Genomic DNA, 19,807 nt, shown 5'->3' on the forward strand with positions numbered 1-19,807 from the left:
TCACAGCCCTGCACCATGGTCAGAGGGGACTCACCAGGGCTATTCACAGCCCTGCACCATGGTCAGAGGGAACTCCAAGGCTATTCACATCCTGCTCCATGGTCAGAGGGAATTCACCAGGACTATTCACATCCTACTCCATGGTCAGAGGGGACTCACCAGGGCTATTCATAGCCTTGCTCCATGGTAGAGGGGACTCACCAGGGCTATTCACAGCCTTGCTCCATGGTCAGAGGGGACTCACCAGGGCTATTTACATCCTACTCCATGGTCAGGGGGGACACACCAGGGCTATTCACAGCCTTGCTCCATGATCGGTACTAACCAGGGCTATTCACATCCCTGCTCCATGGTCAGAGGGAACTCACCAGGGCTATTCACATCCTGCTCCATGGTCAGAGGGGATTCACCAGGGGTTTAATCCATGTGTCTTTACCCTTCAATTTTTTACAAAAACTGAAACAGTTTTAAAATGGGCCAAAAGGAAGATAAAATGATAAGATTTTACATTTTAAGCTTACTACGTCTGCCATAATTGACTTTCCACTGCTCCATGTCTGATAACAGGGTTATTCATACCCCTCAACTATAATCTGAGTGGATTCATGGGAGGCTTCATTCATGTGGTGACCCTGCAAATGGTTTGGGCTTCCATTGTCATTCATAGACTCCTGAAAACCAGGTGTTCACAATTTAAGCTAAGATGCTATTCCCTCCTTTAGATTGGATTATACTATGTACAATCCTTGGATCCCACTGACTGTTGTGATTCTTCCATGTAGACTTAGCTGATGCCTCACTTATGTGGATGCATGTTTGAAGCCCAACCTTCAACACCCCAGTTGCTATGCTTTCTGATAGCCAGGCACCATCTAGTTTTTTCACCACAATTTTCTATAACATGAAATGAGCATCAACCTAGAATTAAGTACAGGGCTTGATTTTTAATATACAGTGGCTTAAAATAATCTCAGGTAAAATGAAAGTGCAACAATTTGACTCCAAAATAACCAGCTGAAACGTAAAAATTAGGCGAACTGTTGGCTGCTTCTTGCCCCGTACCGCCTGCTTCTCAACCTACAGAGACATACATGCATGCACACGGTAATTTAATCCATTGTATTTTCAATGAATGGAATGCATTGTATAAATGTTTGGGTGTTTTGGAAAGATGAATTAGGCTATCACTTATTTCTTGATTGAGAGAATGCTTGCTTATTTTAGTTTCTTATAAATATACAAAAATGAATCATCTACAACATTGCTAGCTTGTTAACAAAAATCACCCAGAAAGGTGACTTACTCGCTTAATCTTCTGAAATGCGTGTCAAGTTAAAAGTAGCAAACACAATGGGCCAGAGAAAAGTGAGCCTTCCGTGCTCTTCCATCTTCCTGCACCACCGTGCCAGGAAAGAAGTAGGGGAAACAGCGAAGTTGGCTTTCATCTGATCTGCAGTGAGATAACGGTGAAGTACCTACAAGGCACACAAAAGTACCGAAAACAGCAAAAGCCAGAGCTTCTCCTCTGATGGCCTTGCTCAGAAGTCTGGGTCTGTGAGCAAACCCTCTCTCCTTCCGTATCTTCTTCCCACACCTACACGCTGCCCTGGGCCCACTCTCGTTGTTAGGTGGCAGTTGCCATGTTGTTAGTTCTGCCACAGGGTGGCCCACATACAGTGGAAGGAAATGTGACAGGGTCCAGTGCCATCGTCACGAGTACTGGAGTGTGGAGTCAATGGGTTGGGCCACTGGGCTTTGGAGTGCTTTTCAATGTAGGGACTCACCTGTCCACATTATAAAAGAGGATATTTGGTTGTGATCCATAGAGTTCATGGCAGTTACATAATCTCCTGTCAACTTGAGCGAAGGAGTGGAGTCTAGCCTGTCAATGATGATTCTGTGTGGACGTTGCCTTCTCCTGAGGATTCTGGGAACTCCTGTCTTCCTCCCTGGAGGCAGGATACACACTCTCTCTGCTTGACATTCCTGTTGACAAGCTCTGAAGCTAAGCTGATAGAGTCAGAGCCCTGGAGCTGGAGGAGCCACGTGGAGATCCACGCCAGCTCTGAGATACTTCCACCACCACTAGATCCACAAGACTTTCCACCCACTGGCCTGTTATCTTCCTGCATTCAGTGTCATTGCATGTGCAGCATGAGTCTGAAGAGGAATGTACAGACTGATATCAAACATATGGGCTAATATCGGACTTATGAACTTGATCTGGACTGGACTGGGATGTTTTCTTAATGTACAATTAATTACTCTTTGATATAAAGCTCTCTCTCTTTTTTTGAAATTGTTTTATTAGGGGCTCAAACAACTCTTATCACAATCCATACATACATCAACTATGTAAAGCACATTTGTACATTCGTTTCCCTCATCATTCTCAAAACATTTGCTCTCCACTTAAGCCCCTGGCATCAGGTCCTCATTTTTCCCCTCCCTACCTACTCCCCCCTCCCTCATGAACCAGTGATAATTTATAAATTATTATTTTGTCATATCTTTCCCTGTCCGACATCTCCCTTCACCCACTCTTTTGTTGTCCATCCCCAGGGAGGAGGTCACATGTAGATCCTTGTAATCGGTTCCCCCTTTCCAACCCACCCTCCCTCTACACTCCCAGTATTGCCACTCAAACCTCTGGTCCTGAAGGGATCATCCGCCCTGGATTCCCTGTTTCCAGTTCCTATCTGTACCAGTGTACATCCTCTGCTCTATCCAGACTTGCAAGGTAGAGTTCAGATCATGATAGTGGGGAGGTGGCAGGGGGCAGTGAGGAGGCATTTAGGAACTAGAGGAAAGCTGTATTTTTCATCGTTGCTACATCACACCATGACTGGCTCATCTCCTCCCTGAGACCCCTCTGCAAGGGGATCTCCAATGGCCTTCAAGTGGGCTTTGGGTCTCTACTCTGCACTCCCCGCCTCATTCACTATGGTAAGATTTTTTGTTCTGATGATGCCAGATTTGTAAGGTAGAATTGGGATCATGATAGTGGGGGTGGGGTGGGGGAGGAAGCATTTAAGAACTAGAGGAAAGTTGTATGTTTCATGGTTGCTACATCTTACCCTGACTGGTTCATCTCCTCCCCATGACCTTTCTGTAAGGGGATGTCCAGTTGCCCACAGATGGGCTTTGGGTCCCCAATCTGCACTCCCTCTCATTCACAATGACAGGATTTTTTTGTTTGTTGATGCTTGATACCTCATCCCTTCGACACCTCGTGATCACACAGGCTGGTGTGTTTCTTCCATGTGGGCTATGTTGCTTCTGAGCTAAATGGCCACTTGTTTACCTTCAAGCCTTTAAGACCCCAGACACTATATCTTTTGATAGCTGGGCACCATCAGCTTTCTCCAGCACATTTGCTTATGCACCCATTTGTCTTCAGCAATCTTCTCGGGAAGGTGAACTCACAATGATATGATTTTTTCTTCTTTTATGCCTGTTACCTGATCCCCTTGATACCTCGTGATCACACCGGCCGGTGTGCTTCTCCCATGTGCACTTGGGTGCGTCTCAGCTAGATGGCTGCTTGTTTACCTTCAAGCCTTTAAGACCCCAGATGCTATATCTTTTGATAGCTGGGCACCATCAGCTTTCTTCACCACATTTTCTTATGAACCCGCTTTGTCTTCAGCGATCATGTCGGGAAGGTGTGCATCATGGAATGCCAATGTAATAGAACAAAGTGTTCTTGCATTGAGGGAGTACTTGAGTGGAAGCCCAATGTTCATCTGCTACCTTAATACTAAACCTACAAATATATGCACATAGATCTATTTCCCCATCATCATAAATAAGTATATATACATAGCTACATACCTGTATTTAGACCTCTATAAATGCCCCTTACCTCCCAGTTCTTTCCTCTATTTCCTTTTACTTTCCTCTTGTCCCACTATCTTGCTCGACCTTCATTTGGGTTTCGGTAGGAATCACACCAACACTTGCTGAACAGTCCCGAGGTGACTTAATGAACCCACACATTGAAGGAACCTTTTCATCATTTGTAACCACTTTTTAAAGATTGCACAGTAAAGCTTCACACTTGTATTCAACCCTTTAAATGTGTTTTATTTTTCAATTCTCATGTAGATCCTTCCTTTGATTTATGGTCAGATACACCAGAGGAGTATGACAGGTGGCTTGGTCAGGCTTTTCTTGTTCCATGCATAACTGTGAGAAGGGAGCGTGAAATATTGAAAAGTAATTAGAAGTGCGTGATTTGTCTTTCTAACATCCAAAGGCTTAAGTACTTACTCCCATGAGGTCGTTTATCTATAACATTCGGTCACGCTCTTCATGGTCACAGTTCCTAGGAAGTTTTAAAGACAGAAGGGACTATGACAGCATCTAACCAGTGTCCCCATTCTGTAGATGTGAAAACTAAGGTGCAGTCTTGATAATGACTTGCTTACGTCACGTCTAGAACTTCCATACTCTATACCCTGAGAACCATTTTCACATAATGAGTGGTAAAATGATTTTCTCTACAAGTTTCTCTTTTAGAGGTCCTAACAAGTAGTTAAGGGCCCCTGGTGATGCTGTGGGTTATGTGTTGGGTTGCTAATTGCCAGGTTGGCCATTCAAATTTACAAGCCACTCTGAGAAAGATGAGGCTACAATTCTGCTCTGTCCCATAGGGTTGCTATGGTAGGCATAGACTTATCAGCAATGGGGGGTGGAGGGGGGGTGTTTGTTTTGGTTTGTTTTCTCAAGTGTTTTTAAAACTATTTAGCAGCGGACACTATTCCAGTTAGAGAAACAAAAGGAGAAGGCAGACTTCAAATATGTAAGCTATTATTTTAAGGAAAATGCTCTCCAGATGTTTCCCACCTCCTCTGAGACTGGAAAAAGAGGAAATAAGCTTAAAGTTCAACAGGAGAGATTCAGATTAGATATTAAGAAATTTATGTCTGCGAACCCCGGCAACTGGTTACTATGGAATGCTCAATCTCCTTATCCAAAGAACTTTTGGAATGTGGTGGTAGGCTATCTGATTGTTGGGGTGAGGGGCAGGGTGGGGGGGCTGCTATGTGTGTGGCCCATCTCTAAAACTGGGGCACAGCCTAACTGACATCTCAAGTTCCTATGGTCTCATGAAGCTATAGTGAGATTGTTGGTTGCTGTTCAATACAGCAGAGCTCAGAATTTATGAGTGAAGCCTGTAATTCTGCCCCCATTTTACATATACATCAGTTCTGAGAGGTGTAAATAGGAAAGTCAGCCAAGACCAATGAATGTTTATTGGATGGTCCTGCCCACTGCTTCCATGGGATTGGCTGATCAACATCTGATGCATTTCTTTTGACTACGTTTCAGCAGGTTCACCTTGTTAACGGCTTTTAAGCCTTTTTATCCCTAGCACACAAACAGTAGAGGATTTAGTCCAGGTTTTCATCCTATGTATCAGAGAAATAATTTATTTCAAACAAAAGACAACTTTGAACATTGGGGGCAAGATGGAGAACAGTGACAGTGCAGTTAAATCTGTACCTTAGAAAACAAAGGGGAAACGTGTGACTGCCTTGGATGACAGTTCTTAAAAGTACTGACATCACTATTTTCAATGTCTAACTTGAGATGCAACAGAAATAAAGGCCTAGTCTTGAATCTTGGTAAACTTATCTCATATAAATATCAGATGAGGAAACAAGCCCACTGCCATCTAGTTGATTCTCACTCATAGTGCCCCTCTAGGACAGAGTAGAATTGCCTTGTAGGGTTTCTAACGAGGCTATAAATCTTGATAGAAACAAACTGACATATCTTTCTCTGTCTGCAATGTGACTGGCAGGTTTGAACTGCCAACCTTTTGATTGGCAGCTAAGCATATAACCACTGTGCCATCAGGGCTCGAGATTGATACAATCACATATTTCACATATGTTCATGGTTCTGGGACAAAGTAAGTGCTCAAAAATGTAACTTACATTTTTGTAAGTTACTTACTTAGGTGGTCATTGTCTCCCAACCTGCTCCTCTCCCACAGCCATTGCCTGGCTCCAGTTTTGTCACATATGGTCGCTAAGTTTTCCGAACATAATCAGCCCTGAACTATGCTTCTAGCTACCCCAAAATAGCTCATTCCTGCAAAAAAAAAAAAAGATTGGGTTTTCTGGAGATTTTAATTTAGAGGAGTTGAAGGAGGGAATTTGTCATTATATTCTATAACAAAAGATCCCTGATGACACTATGGGCTAGGCATTGGACTGCCAGGCTGGTGGTGCAAATCCTTCTGCTTCAAGCCATTCTAGCCATTGACTGTGGTTTTCTTACTCCATAGCACTCATATCTGAAATTTTACCATTTATTTTAACTTTTTCTGCTTTTGCTGGATTATGAGTTTAAGATCAGGGATTCCATCTCTCTTATGCACCACAATCACTCCCAAACCCAGAATGGTTACTAACAATTAGTATGTTCTCAATAAATGTCTATATCTAGTGAGTGAATTGCCCAAGGAAATGTACTTAGGAGAGAATTTTCTTTGCAAGGAAAAAGCCAAGAAGGCAATCCTGGTGACTCGTGTAGGAGGATTCTGCCTGACTTTCCCTTGTTTCAGAGGGTGGTATGGATGAGGCTGGTGAGAAATTACAAAGCTTGTTTAGGGGACAAATGAAGGGCACAGGGGAGGAGCAGCCCCAGAGCACATAAGACACATGTATGCACCACACACACACACACACACACACACACACACACACACACACACACACGGACATGCTGAGTTAGCCTTATGTAAAAGGGAAATTTGGGTTTAGGGCATATTCGAAAGGATTGGAGATTTAAATATTTACACATTCTTTGGGACAGCAAGCCAAATCCTCAGACAGAGAAACATTCAAATAGATGCATCTAAAATAATAAAGCATCTAAATCAATAATAAGGAGCATCTAAAATAATAAAGATCACATTATTATATATATGCAGAAACTAAAACACTGCACAGTCTGGCCCAAGTCAAGGAAACCATTAGGCTTGTTCAAAATGATCCCTATTGGTGATGACTGACTTGGTCTGGCCATTCTTCTGCCAATTTTTGCAAGCACGTTTTAATGGTCATTATTGCTTCATTCATGTTAGGTTTATCATGTTTGCAGTTAGTCTCACATTTACTTTGGCTACTATCCTTCTGTGAATGTCTTTCACATTTCAGTTCGTTCTGATTTGTCTTTTTGGTCAAGCTCCATTAATAATAACTTGAATTTGAATGGTGATTTTCTGCTTCTAAAGAATTATTTGAATCATCTGTACCCCTCTAGGAGTGCTAACAGCTCTGTGGGATCAGTGACGATTAGAATTTCTATTTTACAGATGAGGAAACCGAGACTTAGCAAAGATAAGGGGTTCAAAACAGGTCGGATAGCCAAGCTAAAGTTCAAATCCAGGTCTCTTTGCTTCTATGATGCTTTTACCATATTACATGATGCCATCATTAAGCCAGGGTGGCTACCAAAGAGTCAGTATCCAGGCACTGCGTTCACACAGACTCACACATGTATGCACGTGCACAAGAGCTTGCATGCACACACACGTATCCATTGACCATCAGAAATCTAAAGGGGCATCAAATAGAACCCACACATTGTTGTGTTTTATGTCTTCAGAAAAAGAACCAAACAGAACAGAAAGCCCATTACCACCCTCTCTTCTCACCAGGAGTTCCAAAGCTTCTTCACCCCCCCACCCCCGCCCCCACTGGGTGGTGGTACAGTGTTACACAAATCTGATTTTCTTTCGAGCAATTTGGGAAGCTCCATCAAACCATATTGACCACCAAAAATATCCCCGTGTACAGGAGAGAAATTAGTAGGGTAAATTCTAACCAGGGACCCTACATAAAGATTCAAATTAAACTGAACAACATTTGTTTAAACAAAGAGACAAAGAAATGGCACCTTGCAAGGTGGGTTGGGGAAAAGAAAAGACCAGGCTGTCAGAGGAAATCATTGTAATGAGGCAGGATTCCACTGGGGGTTGGTACTCAGTGGTCCTCTTCCAGGCACTTAGCCTCCTTCCAGTTTCCCAGTATTCCATTAGCTTCTCCTGATTCCAATAGTTAAATACCATCCAGCGCATCAGTGAATCAAGGGAAAGCTGAAGAGCCAGCCATACAAGTTTCTTATTAAAAGCATCACCCCTAGTTTAGGGCTCACTAATTAGTTGTATTCATCCCCAGAGGTAGAATGTCTACATCAACACTTATCACCACCTATTTCTGGTATGCATTAACACTTTCAGCACTAGTGGCTACCATGGAAACATTGGATGTTTGAGGTAGATAGGATATGAGGGACAACTAGGCCTTTCCTGTATCCTCTTTTTTTTTTTTTTTTAAACAAATGAAGTTGAAGAGACCTTTCCAATATGAGAATGAAGTTAGCAATTCTGGACTTCTGAGTGAGAGCCGCAAGGTAAAGCTGGGTGGGATGCTGCAGTCTGTTGTTTAGAGGAACATGTGTGCATATTCAAAGACTGTCTCTGCGAAGGGGCACTGGTAAATCTACAAGGGCAGCAATTCAAAGTCAACAGCTAGAGAAAGATGAGGCTTTCTGCTTCGGTAAAGATTTATAGCCTCAGAAACACCAGGAGCAGTGCTGCTCTGTCCTATTCAGTCCCTCTGTGTTGGTATTTATCAACTGGATGACAGTGAGTTTTTGAGAGCTCTCTGTTTATCCATGACAACAAACAAGAAAAGTAATTGCTTCAAAGGGATTTTAGAACTAACCGATGTTCCAAAATGGGAGAGAAATGGACTTTTTTCTGGGCATTCTTTGCTACTTATTAGGTTGCCATTTCTACTAAGAGAGTGCAAACTGCTTAAGGGCAGGCTCTACTGACCACATTATATGCATCATCACATTCGCTTCACATATTATATCCATCTTTGCAACCCCTGGGGAGCACTCAATAAATTATTTTTGTGTGCATACTTATGATATGTTCTCTTTCCATTGTAAACTAATTTTACTCTTAATGAGTATAGACTAATATTAATTCCTGGCTTTTTCCAAATGGTTTGTAACAATGTCTCTTTCTTACCAAAGAAAGCATCCGCTGCCATCAACTCATGGTGACCCTATAGTTTTCAAGGCTCAGGAATCAGACATCCTCACCTTTCTCCCACAGAACTGTTGGGTTTGAATCACCAGGTAATCATTCTTAGAAGGACAAAAAATAAGGGCTACCTATCTTCCTCCATTTTGTTAGTACAAAGATCATTTAGAGTACACTTTAAATAAACAATCCCTGACCTATTCAGATTCAGGAAACAGAGAGCACTTTATCATTCGCATATGGTGACAAGTGCGTCTTCATTTTTCTCCAAAGGGGTGAAAAATAGATTTAGGAAAATTGCAAAGCAGTGTATTTTGTGGTAGGACTTAGATTAAATATTTTCTCAGGTGTTTCTTATGAATCAATCCTTCTGCAGCCTGGTCACACACCTGCTTTACTCGTGAATAGGATGTCACAAAGTCAATGCACGTGCTCTAAAGAGTGGAAAACTGTGGTCTAAAATCAAGTAAGGCAGAACCAGGCAAAAAAAAAAAAAACTCCCAGGAGAATGGAAATTAAATTATTTATAGATGGTTTTGCCAGAACTTCCCAGAAGACACATTAAACATTGTGAGAGACTTGCCCATTTTTCTCTCTGAGCAACAGGCAGCATCATGACCCTTCGCTGAGGTTCTGATTTTCATTAAGTCCCTTAATGAGGTATGCAAGCACAGCTCGTGCTTTCCCAGTATTAGCACCACACTGGGGGGGGGGGGGGCTGAGCAAACTTGTGTGAACCGCACTTGCCCTCTAGTGGGCATTTGCTAACACTGCATTGCCCTGAGCTCTTCCAGCCTTGCACATTTCAGACGGAGGTCTTCTCCAGCCACGTTTTACAAGCAGATCAAAATCCAAAGCCAAACTCACTGCCGTAGAAATCATTCCAACTCATAGCCACCCTCGGAAGTGGAGTGGAACTGTCTTGTAGGGTTCCTAAGGCTGCAGTCTTCACGGATAGGAACCCTGGTTGTGTAGTGGTTACAAATGGCTGCAACCACAAGGTCAGCGGAAGGTGGGGTGGGGATATGGGGCCCTCTACCCCCCTAAAGAGTTAGCGCCCCTGAACGCACAGGGGCAGTTCGGCTCTCTGTCCCATTAGAACCTGTGAGTTGGCATCAACTCATTGGCACTGAGTTAGTTTTGTTTTGTTGGGTTTTTTAATCTTTATGGAAGCCAACTGCCACAGATTCCCCTAAGGAAGGCCTGGGGGGTTTGAAATGACACCTTTCAGTTAGCGGCAGAGCTTAACTACTGCCTTTCTATTTATAAACACATAAGTCTCATTTATATTTACTCAGTTAATGGCAAAGAACATTGTTCGTGAGATTAGGAACAGGGCTTTTGAGTTGTTGTTTACATAACCATCTCTCCAGATGATATTTATACAAATGCCTTATGTAAATGGTACATAAGGTATAGTACATAAGGTACAGTACAAAGATAGATGTTGATCTATTGCAGGCCCAATTAGCCAATTCTAAACGACGTTCTAGTGTTTAGCATGTAGGTATGGGGGCATAATTGTGTGCATTTATGGAATAGTAGGCATGTATGCATAATTGTGATTGGTTTCTTTGACATTTTGGGACGGTCACATGAAGCACCCTTTCTTCAACTTCAGGAACCTTATGAAGTTTTTATTCTTCCTGTTACTTGTTCTTTAACTTTTACCTTTATTCAAAAACTGAAGCAAGCAATGAAAGCACCCAACAGATATAAATCTCTGTTCTGGGATAAAACCAATGAAGGAGTAAAAAGCAAAGCATTTAGGCACTCATTAACAGAGCCTGACTTACCAACAAATTCACTGTTTTAAAAAAAGGATGCGGAGGACAGTTCCCACTGCAAAACCCATCTGCAGAGTATCTAGTCAGACTAAGCGGCTGGCAGATCCACTCTAGCCACACACCAGAGTCAGGAACAGCATTACGATCAGGCAGAAACCACTGAAACCTTGAGTACGTGGAACTGAACACAATAGTTGGCCAGATGACCTCCCTGTAGACCCGACCTGAGATGGTTCTGGGTGCAAGTATCTCTGACTTGTTCCATGACAGAAATTCCTTCCCTGGCTTTTTGAATGGTGATGGGGATCTTTTTTTTTTTTTTTACCCATTATTTGTATGTTGGTGTTTATATTATTATTGTATCCTTACCACCTTATTTCAAGTATGGTTTTTTTTAATTGTTTCTGTTGGGTTTCCCGGTGTGGGATGCACAGGAGGAGTGGATGCACAGTGATAATACCGGATACAAGGGATGATGGGGAATGCAGGGGCGACAGGGAGGGAAAGGGGATTTCAGGAATAAATGATGAAGGCAGGAGGGGATGGAGCACTAGAACGGACTGTGAGTGCTCAACTCATTTTAAAGGTGATTTTACTATGGGGGAGGTGGTTTTCTAAAATTGGTAGGATAATGATTGCACAATTTTCCTTGCTATGATTGAACTATTGAATTGTATGATATGTAAATTATGTGCCAGTAAAACTGTTATAAAAATAAAATCAAATGGAATCTACCCCTCTCCATCATGATCAGGATTGGTGCAGTTGACGGAATATCCACATAATATTGGCTTTACAAAGGTAGAAATGTATTTCTCTCTTAGACCAATGAAGTCCAAAGATTAGGATTGATCTAGAGCAGTGGTACTCAACCTGTGGGTAACGGCCCCTTTGGGGGTCAAACGACCCTTTCAGAGGAGTCGCCTCACATATTTCCGATGGTCTTAGGAACCTAGACACCGATCCTCCATCCATGTCCAGGCGGGTCTGCCCACATGCAGATACGCCAGCGTGAAGACCCATGCTACACCATGCTTCGACAAAATTTCATTTATTTGTCATTAGAAATAAATATTTCACAATCTATAATTACATATTGTTTTTGTGATTCATCACTGCTTTAATTATGTTCGATTTGTAACAATGAAAATACATCCTGCATATCAGATATTTACATTAAGATTCATAAAAATAGCAAAGTTACAGTTATGAAGTAGCAAAAAAAATAATGTTATGGTTGGGGGTCATCACAACATGAGGCACTGTATGAAAGGGTCGCGGCAGGAGGAAGATTGAGAACCACTGCTCTAGAGCCTCCATGTTCAGCCAGGCTCAGCGCTCACCTGGTGATCCAAGATGTCTGGCCCAGTCCCAGGTAATATGTCCACCTGCCGGCCCACCGGAAAGAGGGAAGGAGGCAGGCAGGTGAGGACTTCCTCTTCTTGGAAATTGCACGCATTACAATGACATCCAGTTGGATCACATTTTGTCATGTGGACACATTAAGAGGAAACATCATCTTCACCATGGGCTACTTCGTTCCAGCTTGATAATCAGTGCTGCCAGTAGTACAGAAGACGGCAGCATGGACGTTCCGGGCAGCTAGCAGTCTCTCTTATAGTCTTATTGCCACACCCCCAGATCCTGCTCTTTTTCCTGGCCTGTTTGATTAGATGAGGTTGTGTGTGTTTGGGGTGGGGGGGGATGGTTGGGGTAGGAACTAAAGAAAAGTATCTTCCTTATCATTTATTTCCATCTCTGAAGTTTTTACAGAAAAGACAATGTCCCTCCTGTTTCCCTCTTTGCTTCTAAATAAACTCTGCTCACTTGGCCTACAGGTCTTCACCACGCTGTTGCTTTCCTTCTTCCCACAGGTGATGGCTGGCCCGCCCGCCCCTCTGCAGCTGTTGGGAGCACTGTTTACCATTGCCTTGGGCTGCATCCGGCTCATTCAGGCTGGTGCCTACTATGGCCTCAAGCCACTGCCACCTCAAATTCCCCCTCAGATGCCACCACAAATTCCACAATACCAGCCTCTGGGTCAGCAAGTACCTCACAGGCCTTTGGGCAAAGATGGCCTTGCCATGGGCAAGGAGCTGCCCCACATGCAGTATGGCAAAGAGTATCCCCACCTTCCCCAGTACATGAAGGAACTTCCGCCGGTGCCAAGAATGGGCAAGGAAGTGGCACCCAAGAAAGGCAAAGGTAACATAGCCCTGTTTTGTTTAAAAGCTCCGTTTTCCAAAATAGTAAATTATGAGATCAAAGGGAGGGGCCTAAATTGTACAAAATTTAACTTCAGCATTTGTTACTGATATTTCTGAGTATGCTCCGATCAAAGGCTTTGCTATTCTTAATGGCCTTCAAGGTGGCCCCGTGAGGGCCCCTGAGTACATTTGAATCAGATTGTTATGCTGAAACTTGTCTTATACCATAACAACACACACACACACACACACACACATGCCTTCACTGGCAAATGAACAGCTGTGCATAAGGTGCATAGTCAGAAACTGTGTTAGACTGGTTGGAGAAACTAAACCATATACACACACACACACACACACACACACAGATATTTGTACATATGAAATAACTTTATATTTAGAAGGCATATATACACATATTTGTACATATGAAATGACTTTATATTTATAAGGCATATATATACACATATTTGTACATATGAAATAACTTTATATTTAGAAGGCCTCCCAGCCCAGTCCAACTCAAATCCATGGGGTCAGACTCACATAGCTGCAGGCCAATGAGACAGAAAGTTGAAGTTGGAAGCAGGGGGGTAGGCTCAGAGTCACATGGATCCAAGTCTGTAGGAAGATGGCAGGACACTGACAGCACTCCAGGTTGTTGGCCCACAAGGGGCCACCCCTGGAGGTCGACACAGAGTCCTAGTGGAAGAAGAAGGTGCAAGATGAGAGAGAATGTCTCACTGTCTCTCTGATAAAAAGACTACACCCCTAAGGGGGCATTTCCTGATTGACAGGGTAGAGTCCACTCCTACACTTTCACACAGGTTCAAGTTGACATAAAAAGGAACATAAGAATTCTACCACTGACCTGCCACCACTGCTCTGTTCAAACCCTAAAGAAAAATACAGATGGAATTATTTTAGTTTTGCCATGAAATTTCAATTGTATCCAATGAAACAAAACATTTAAATAACAACTAATTATTTCCTCAGTATTCATTTGTTCAAACGCTCAGCAGTCACTGAATGAGCATTGGTTCAGGGGCAACACTCTGGGCCAGGTTCTGAGGGAGAGAGCAGTGAAAAAAAACACCACCACCAAAATCTCCAGAACTGACAGTCTTCTGAACTAGGAGAACAATGCTGCAAAGACCTGATGTATTTAAAAGGAAAAAGAGAATGCATGTGGTTGCTCTGGAGACTTGTAGGCAAATACCCTGTTTCCCCGAAAGTAAGACAGTGTCTTATATTAATTTTTTCTCCCAAAGATGTGCTAGGTCTTATTTTCAAGGGGTGTCTTATTTTTCCATGAAGAAGAATACGGTACACATTTATTGTTTATTGTTTTATTAAAAGAGACCTCACACTTCCTGTCTGCTCCGGCTGCGCTGCGGCCAACAGTGAGCTGCGCAGCAGCGCCCACCACTACAGTCCAGAGTCCAGAGTTATGGTAGCTTCAGGGGGACTTATTTTCGGGGAGGTCTTATTTTCAGGGGGCTGCCTTATATTTCAGCAAGAGGCAAAACTGTAAGTAGATCTTATTTTCGGGGGATGTCTTACTTTCCGGGAAACAGGGTAGCTATCTCAGAGTAGCAATCCTCCTGCAGGAAATAGAGGCCACACCTTCAAGCAGGAAGCTCCAACTCTGGAGAACCCCAGGATTTAGCAAAGAAGAACTAGATGTCAGAAATGAGAATGTCAGAAACAAATTCTCTGAGCCTACCTTTCTTTGTCTGCAAAATAAGGTTGCTGAGAGAATTGATGACATAAGGTAAATAAAAAATGATGAATACATGCTAACGCACCCCAAATTCTTTAACAACTTTCAACATACTCCCAGGAAGATAGAGCAGGTTCTTGGCCCATGCTAGACCCCAGGGATTCATAAAGAATAAGGCACGATCCTGCCCCAGATGTGTTTGTTGTTATTAGGTGCTGTGGAGTTGGTTCGGGTTCCTAATGACACTGTGTACAACAGAACAAAACACTCACTGCCTGGGTTTGTGCCAGCCTCACAATCATCGTCATGTTTGAGCCATTGTGCAGCCACGGTGTCGGTCCATCTTGTTCAGGGCCTTTCTGTTCCCCTGACCTTCTCCTTCCCTACACAGGATGTCCTTTTCCAGGGACTGGTCTCTCCTGATGACATGTTCAATGGGTGTGAGACCAAGTCTCACGACCTCACGTCTAAGGAGCATTCTGACCCTACTTCTTCCAAGACAATTTGTCCTTTCGTCTAGCAGCCCATGGCATATTCAATTGGAGGATCCTTCGCCACCACCATCATACAAAGGCATCAGTGCTCCTTTGGTCTTCCTTATGGATTGTCCAGCATTCCCATGCTTGTGAGGCAATAGAAAATACTACGGCTTGAATTGGGCAATTGGTGGCTGCCCCAGATGTTCCCTCTGTAGAGCATAGTTGCAATTTTCTGGTTAGAAAGAACATGCCAGAATAGCACTATAATAACTACTTGAACATAAAATAAGGAGCTCTGTTGGCACTTGGTTAAGTGCTTAGCTGATAAACAAAAGGTTTTTGTTCAATGGTTCAAACCCCGCCAGAGGCTCTACCGAAGAAAGGACCCATAAAGATTACAGCCTCAGAACCCTATGGAGCAGTTCTACTCTGTCACATAGGGTTGCTACGAGTCAGAATGGACTTGAAAACAGACAACATACAAGAATCATATAAGAAGTATTCCCAATTTTATTCTACTTAGGGCCTAATATTGCATTTAGGGGATTTGATAGCTCATTTGCTTTCCATCCTTTCATGAATGGCTTGTCTGGTTTGGGGGCTTCCTTCTCTTATTCAGATGGGTCCTAGGGAGCAAATTGAAGAATGCCAGTAGCTTTAAAAATAACAACACAGTGAGTGGTCAAAATTAAGATTCTACTACTGTTTAAAACCATACCACTGGCACTATGTTTGGCACCAAAATTTTCATTCCTTTTTTTTTTTTTTTGTGCTATTGTTTGAAGTGAACTTGTCGCAAGACAAGTCCATTTCAGTTCACTTTCCTCCTTTTTCCTTTAAGCCACTCAAACCCCTGTTTAGGTTTGAGGGCTAAGGAATCTGGCGGGCCATTCCTTTTTTTTAACAATAAAACAATATATGTGTTGTGAATAGAGACCATTCAAATTGGGCACCAATACTCAAACATTATTGGGAAGAAACTCTGAAGAAGAGGCAGTGAAAGTGGTTTATAGAGGGCATTGTGTGTTAATTTATTAAGCAAGTGCATCAAAGCACAGGGTGGATTACAGAAATCATCACCAATGACACACCACACAGGAAAACATGGTCTCCAGTCAGAACTTGGAGTCCCTGCTTCTAGATAAATTTCACTTCTTGATGTTATCCTGCACTCCTAGTCTCATGGGACATGCAGAGTTATGTTCATCTGCAGGGCAGATCATAATTAACATCAGGTGCTTTGTACTTCCATTAATGATTCAGAAAAGCACACTTCCTTTCATTTGTATTACCTAATCTTGTCGTAGGGGTGCATTGTTTTCACTGCACGCACAAGAAAGTAGAGCTGCCAGTAGCTGAAGGACAACCTCAAGGTCTCATGTCAAGGCAAGGAAGAGAAGTCAGCTCTCCCTGCTCCAACATCCAGCTTTCTTCCTTACCCATACTGTTTGTCATCCTAAAAGGGCATAGGCAACTTTCCTATGTAGAAGCCAAATTTGTAAGTGAGAAATAACCTCTTATTAAATAATGCATACTTGAGATTAATGAAATCCTACAGCACATTAAAGAATTTAAGCAAATCTCTTTGACTATGGAGGACAGATGTGGATGGATGTGATTAAACTACATACAAAATAACACACTTTTATCCTTCCCTGAGATCACAGAACAATAACCGTCATCATCCACTTCACACTATCAATCAGCATATGAGAAAATATTACTTAGCCAAAAATTATACCAATAAGCAGAAAAAAAGTAAAACGGGAAGGACTCCAACATTGTTTAAAATATGCATGTACATACACACACAAAGACATCTAAAAGACACGAGATGGAAATTCATATAAGCGTGAAGTTTTTATAAATGAGTAGTGGAATGATAGTATTATTTTTCTTTATGCCACTATGAATTTTCCAAAATTTGCATGGCAACATACCCTAATATCTCCGAGTGTGTACTTAGGGAAATGTTGCTTTGTTACTTTTTAACATTTTTACTTGACTAACGCTGAAGAAAACAGCTGCATCTTGTTAGTTCTCACCATACCCCAAGATGTCCAAGGAATGACCGGCTTGGTTGTCCTTTAAGTCCTTACACAGTCCTGGAAGATACCCACATCATTCCCAATCTTTCTTTCTGCTAAAGAGGCAAATGCATCAGAACTAAATCATGATTGCCATTCCTTCGTTGGACTAATCATATGATTTTTCTGCCTCCCTGTTCCCTTTCTTTCTCTCTGCAGGAGAAATACCATTAGCCAACTTACGTGGGGAGCAAGGTCCCCGTGGAGAGCCTGGCCCAAGAGGCCCCCCTGGTCCCCCTGGTTTACCAGGCCATGGAATACCTGGGATCAAAGGAAAGCCAGGGCCACAGGGATATCCAGGAATTGGAAAGCCAGGGATGCCTGGAATGCCAGGAAAGCCAGGAACCATGGGAATGCCTGGGGCTAAAGGCGACATTGGACCAAAGGGGGAGATTGGACCCATGGGAATCCCAGGACCACAAGGACCTCCGGGGCCCCACGGACTTCCTGGCATCGGAAAGCCTGGAGGGCCAGGGTTGCCAGGGCCATCCGGAGCAAAGGGCGAACGCGGACCCAAAGGGCCGTCAGGACCCCCAGGCCTTCAGGGTCCTAAAGGCGAGAAGGGTTTCGGGATGCCAGGTCTGCCTGGGCTGAAAGGCCCTCCAGGGGCGCACGGCCCACCGGGCCCCGTCGGGCTGCCGGGAGTGGGCAAGCCAGGAGTGACGGGCTTCCCGGGGCCCCAGGGCCCGCTGGGAAAGCCAGGCCCTCCAGGAGAGTCTGGACCACAGGGTCCTGCTGGGATCCCCGGGATTCAAGGGCCTCCTGGAATACCTGGAGTTGGGAAACCAGGCCAGGATGGAATCCCTGGCCAGCCCGGATTTCCGGGTGGCAAAGGGGAGCAAGGGCTGCCAGGGCTGCCCGGCCCCCCAGGTCTTCCAGGGATGGGGAAGCCAGGCTTCCCAGGAGTCAAAGGGGACCGTGGCATAGGGGGCATCCCTGGGGCCCTGGGACCAAGAGGGGAGAAAGGACCAGCCGGTCCCCCTGGGATGGGAGGCCCCCCAGGAGAACCAGGCCTACCTGGAATCCCGGGTCCTATGGGCCCCCCAGGTGTAATCGGTTTTCCTGGACCCAAAGGAGAAGGTGGGGTTGTGGGGCCACAGGGACCATCAGGCCCCAAGGGTGAGCCAGGGCTTCAAGGCTTCCCAGGAAAGCCAGGTTTCCTTGGTGAAGTGGGGCCCCCAGGCATGAGAGGTTTGCCAGGTCCCCTAGGACCCAAGGGGGAGGCAGGCCATAAAGGCTTACCCGGGCTCCCTGGAGCACCAGGACTGCTGGGACCTAAGGGAGAACCAGGAATCCCAGGGGAACAGGGTTTACAGGGGCCCCCAGGGATCCCAGGGATTACAGGCTCCAGTGGCCCCATTGGACCACCTGGCATTCCAGGCCCCAAAGGGGAACAGGGTCCCCCAGGGTCCCCGGGCTTCCCGGGAGTAGGAAAACCCGGAGTGGCAGGACTTCATGGTCCCCCGGGGAAGCCTGGTGCCCTTGGACCTCAAGGCCAGCCTGGTCTTCCGGGACTCCCAGGCCCTCCAGGGCCCCCAGGGCCCCCAGCTGCGATGCCCCCGACACCACCACCCCATGGAGAGTATCTGCCAGACATGGGCCTGGGCATTGATGGCGTGAAAACACCCCATGCCTACGGGACCAAGAAAGGAAAGAAGGGAGGGCCGGCCTACGAGATGCCCGCCTTCACCGCGGAGCTGACCTCACCATTCCCCCCGGTGGGGGCGCCAGTGAAGTTTGACAAGCTTCTCTACAACGGCAGGCAAAATTACAACCCCCAGACGGGCGTCTTCACCTGCGAGATCCCTGGCGTCTACTACTTTGCCTACCATGTGCACTGCAAGGGGGGCAACGTGTGGGTGGCTCTCTTCAAGAACAACGAGCCCGTGATGTACACGTACGACGAGTACAAAAAGGGCTTTCTGGACCAGGCGTCCGGGAGCGCGGTGCTGCTGCTGCAGCCCGGGGACCTCGTCTTCCTGCAGATGCCCTCGGAGCAGGCGGCGGGGCTGTACGCCGGCCAGTACGTGCACTCTTCGTTCTCAGGATATTTACTATATCCCATGTGAAGAGAGAAAAGAGATAGCTTGAAGAGAAGGAAAAAAGAGGCCATGGCACACTAAAAAAAAAAAAATCCAAATGAAAAAGACAACTGCTTCAAAATGTTTATAAAGTTGGAAGCATTTACTTTAAGTGACAATTTGGACCATCGTGTACAAATAAAAACGAAAATGCATGTTCAGCCCTGTGCGCAGCAGCTTGTAATTGAAAATGATGTGATTTCTGTATTGTATACTGACACGTGTGTGGTGCACACCGGAGTCCTCCTAGCTGATGTATGTTTCAGGCTCCCATGATAACCTGCTCATTCAGATGGGTCAGCACAGTTCAGTGTGGAAGAGCAGTCATCTTCTTGTTTACATTCAAATACCTGCAAGTCCGGCTTAAAGA

General features: G+C 44.5%; 1 protein-coding gene across 1 annotated transcript in view; it reads left to right on the forward strand.

The window, feature by feature from the left end:
• The window catches only part of COL8A1 (collagen type VIII alpha 1 chain), a 34,823-nt gene extending 15,225 nt beyond the window's left edge, over window positions 1–19,598 (forward strand). Inside the window, exons 2-3 of the mRNA XM_004716756.2 lie at window positions 12,735–13,065; window positions 17,516–19,598. Coding sequence (XP_004716813.1) covers window positions 12,738–13,065; window positions 17,516–19,425 — 2,238 coding nt within the window. The 5' untranslated portion in view covers window positions 12,735–12,737 and the 3' untranslated portion in view covers window positions 19,426–19,598. The remainder of the gene's footprint in view (window positions 1–12,734; window positions 13,066–17,515) is intronic.
• Window positions 19,599–19,807: the final 209 nt, after the last annotated feature.

Source organism: Echinops telfairi, unplaced genomic scaffold, assembly GCF_000313985.2.
Source record: "Echinops telfairi isolate 266 unplaced genomic scaffold, ASM31398v2 ScPeMD7_6;HRSCAF=24_1, whole genome shotgun sequence".
In the NCBI taxonomy this organism is placed as follows: Eukaryota; Metazoa; Chordata; class Mammalia; order Afrosoricida; family Tenrecidae; genus Echinops; species Echinops telfairi.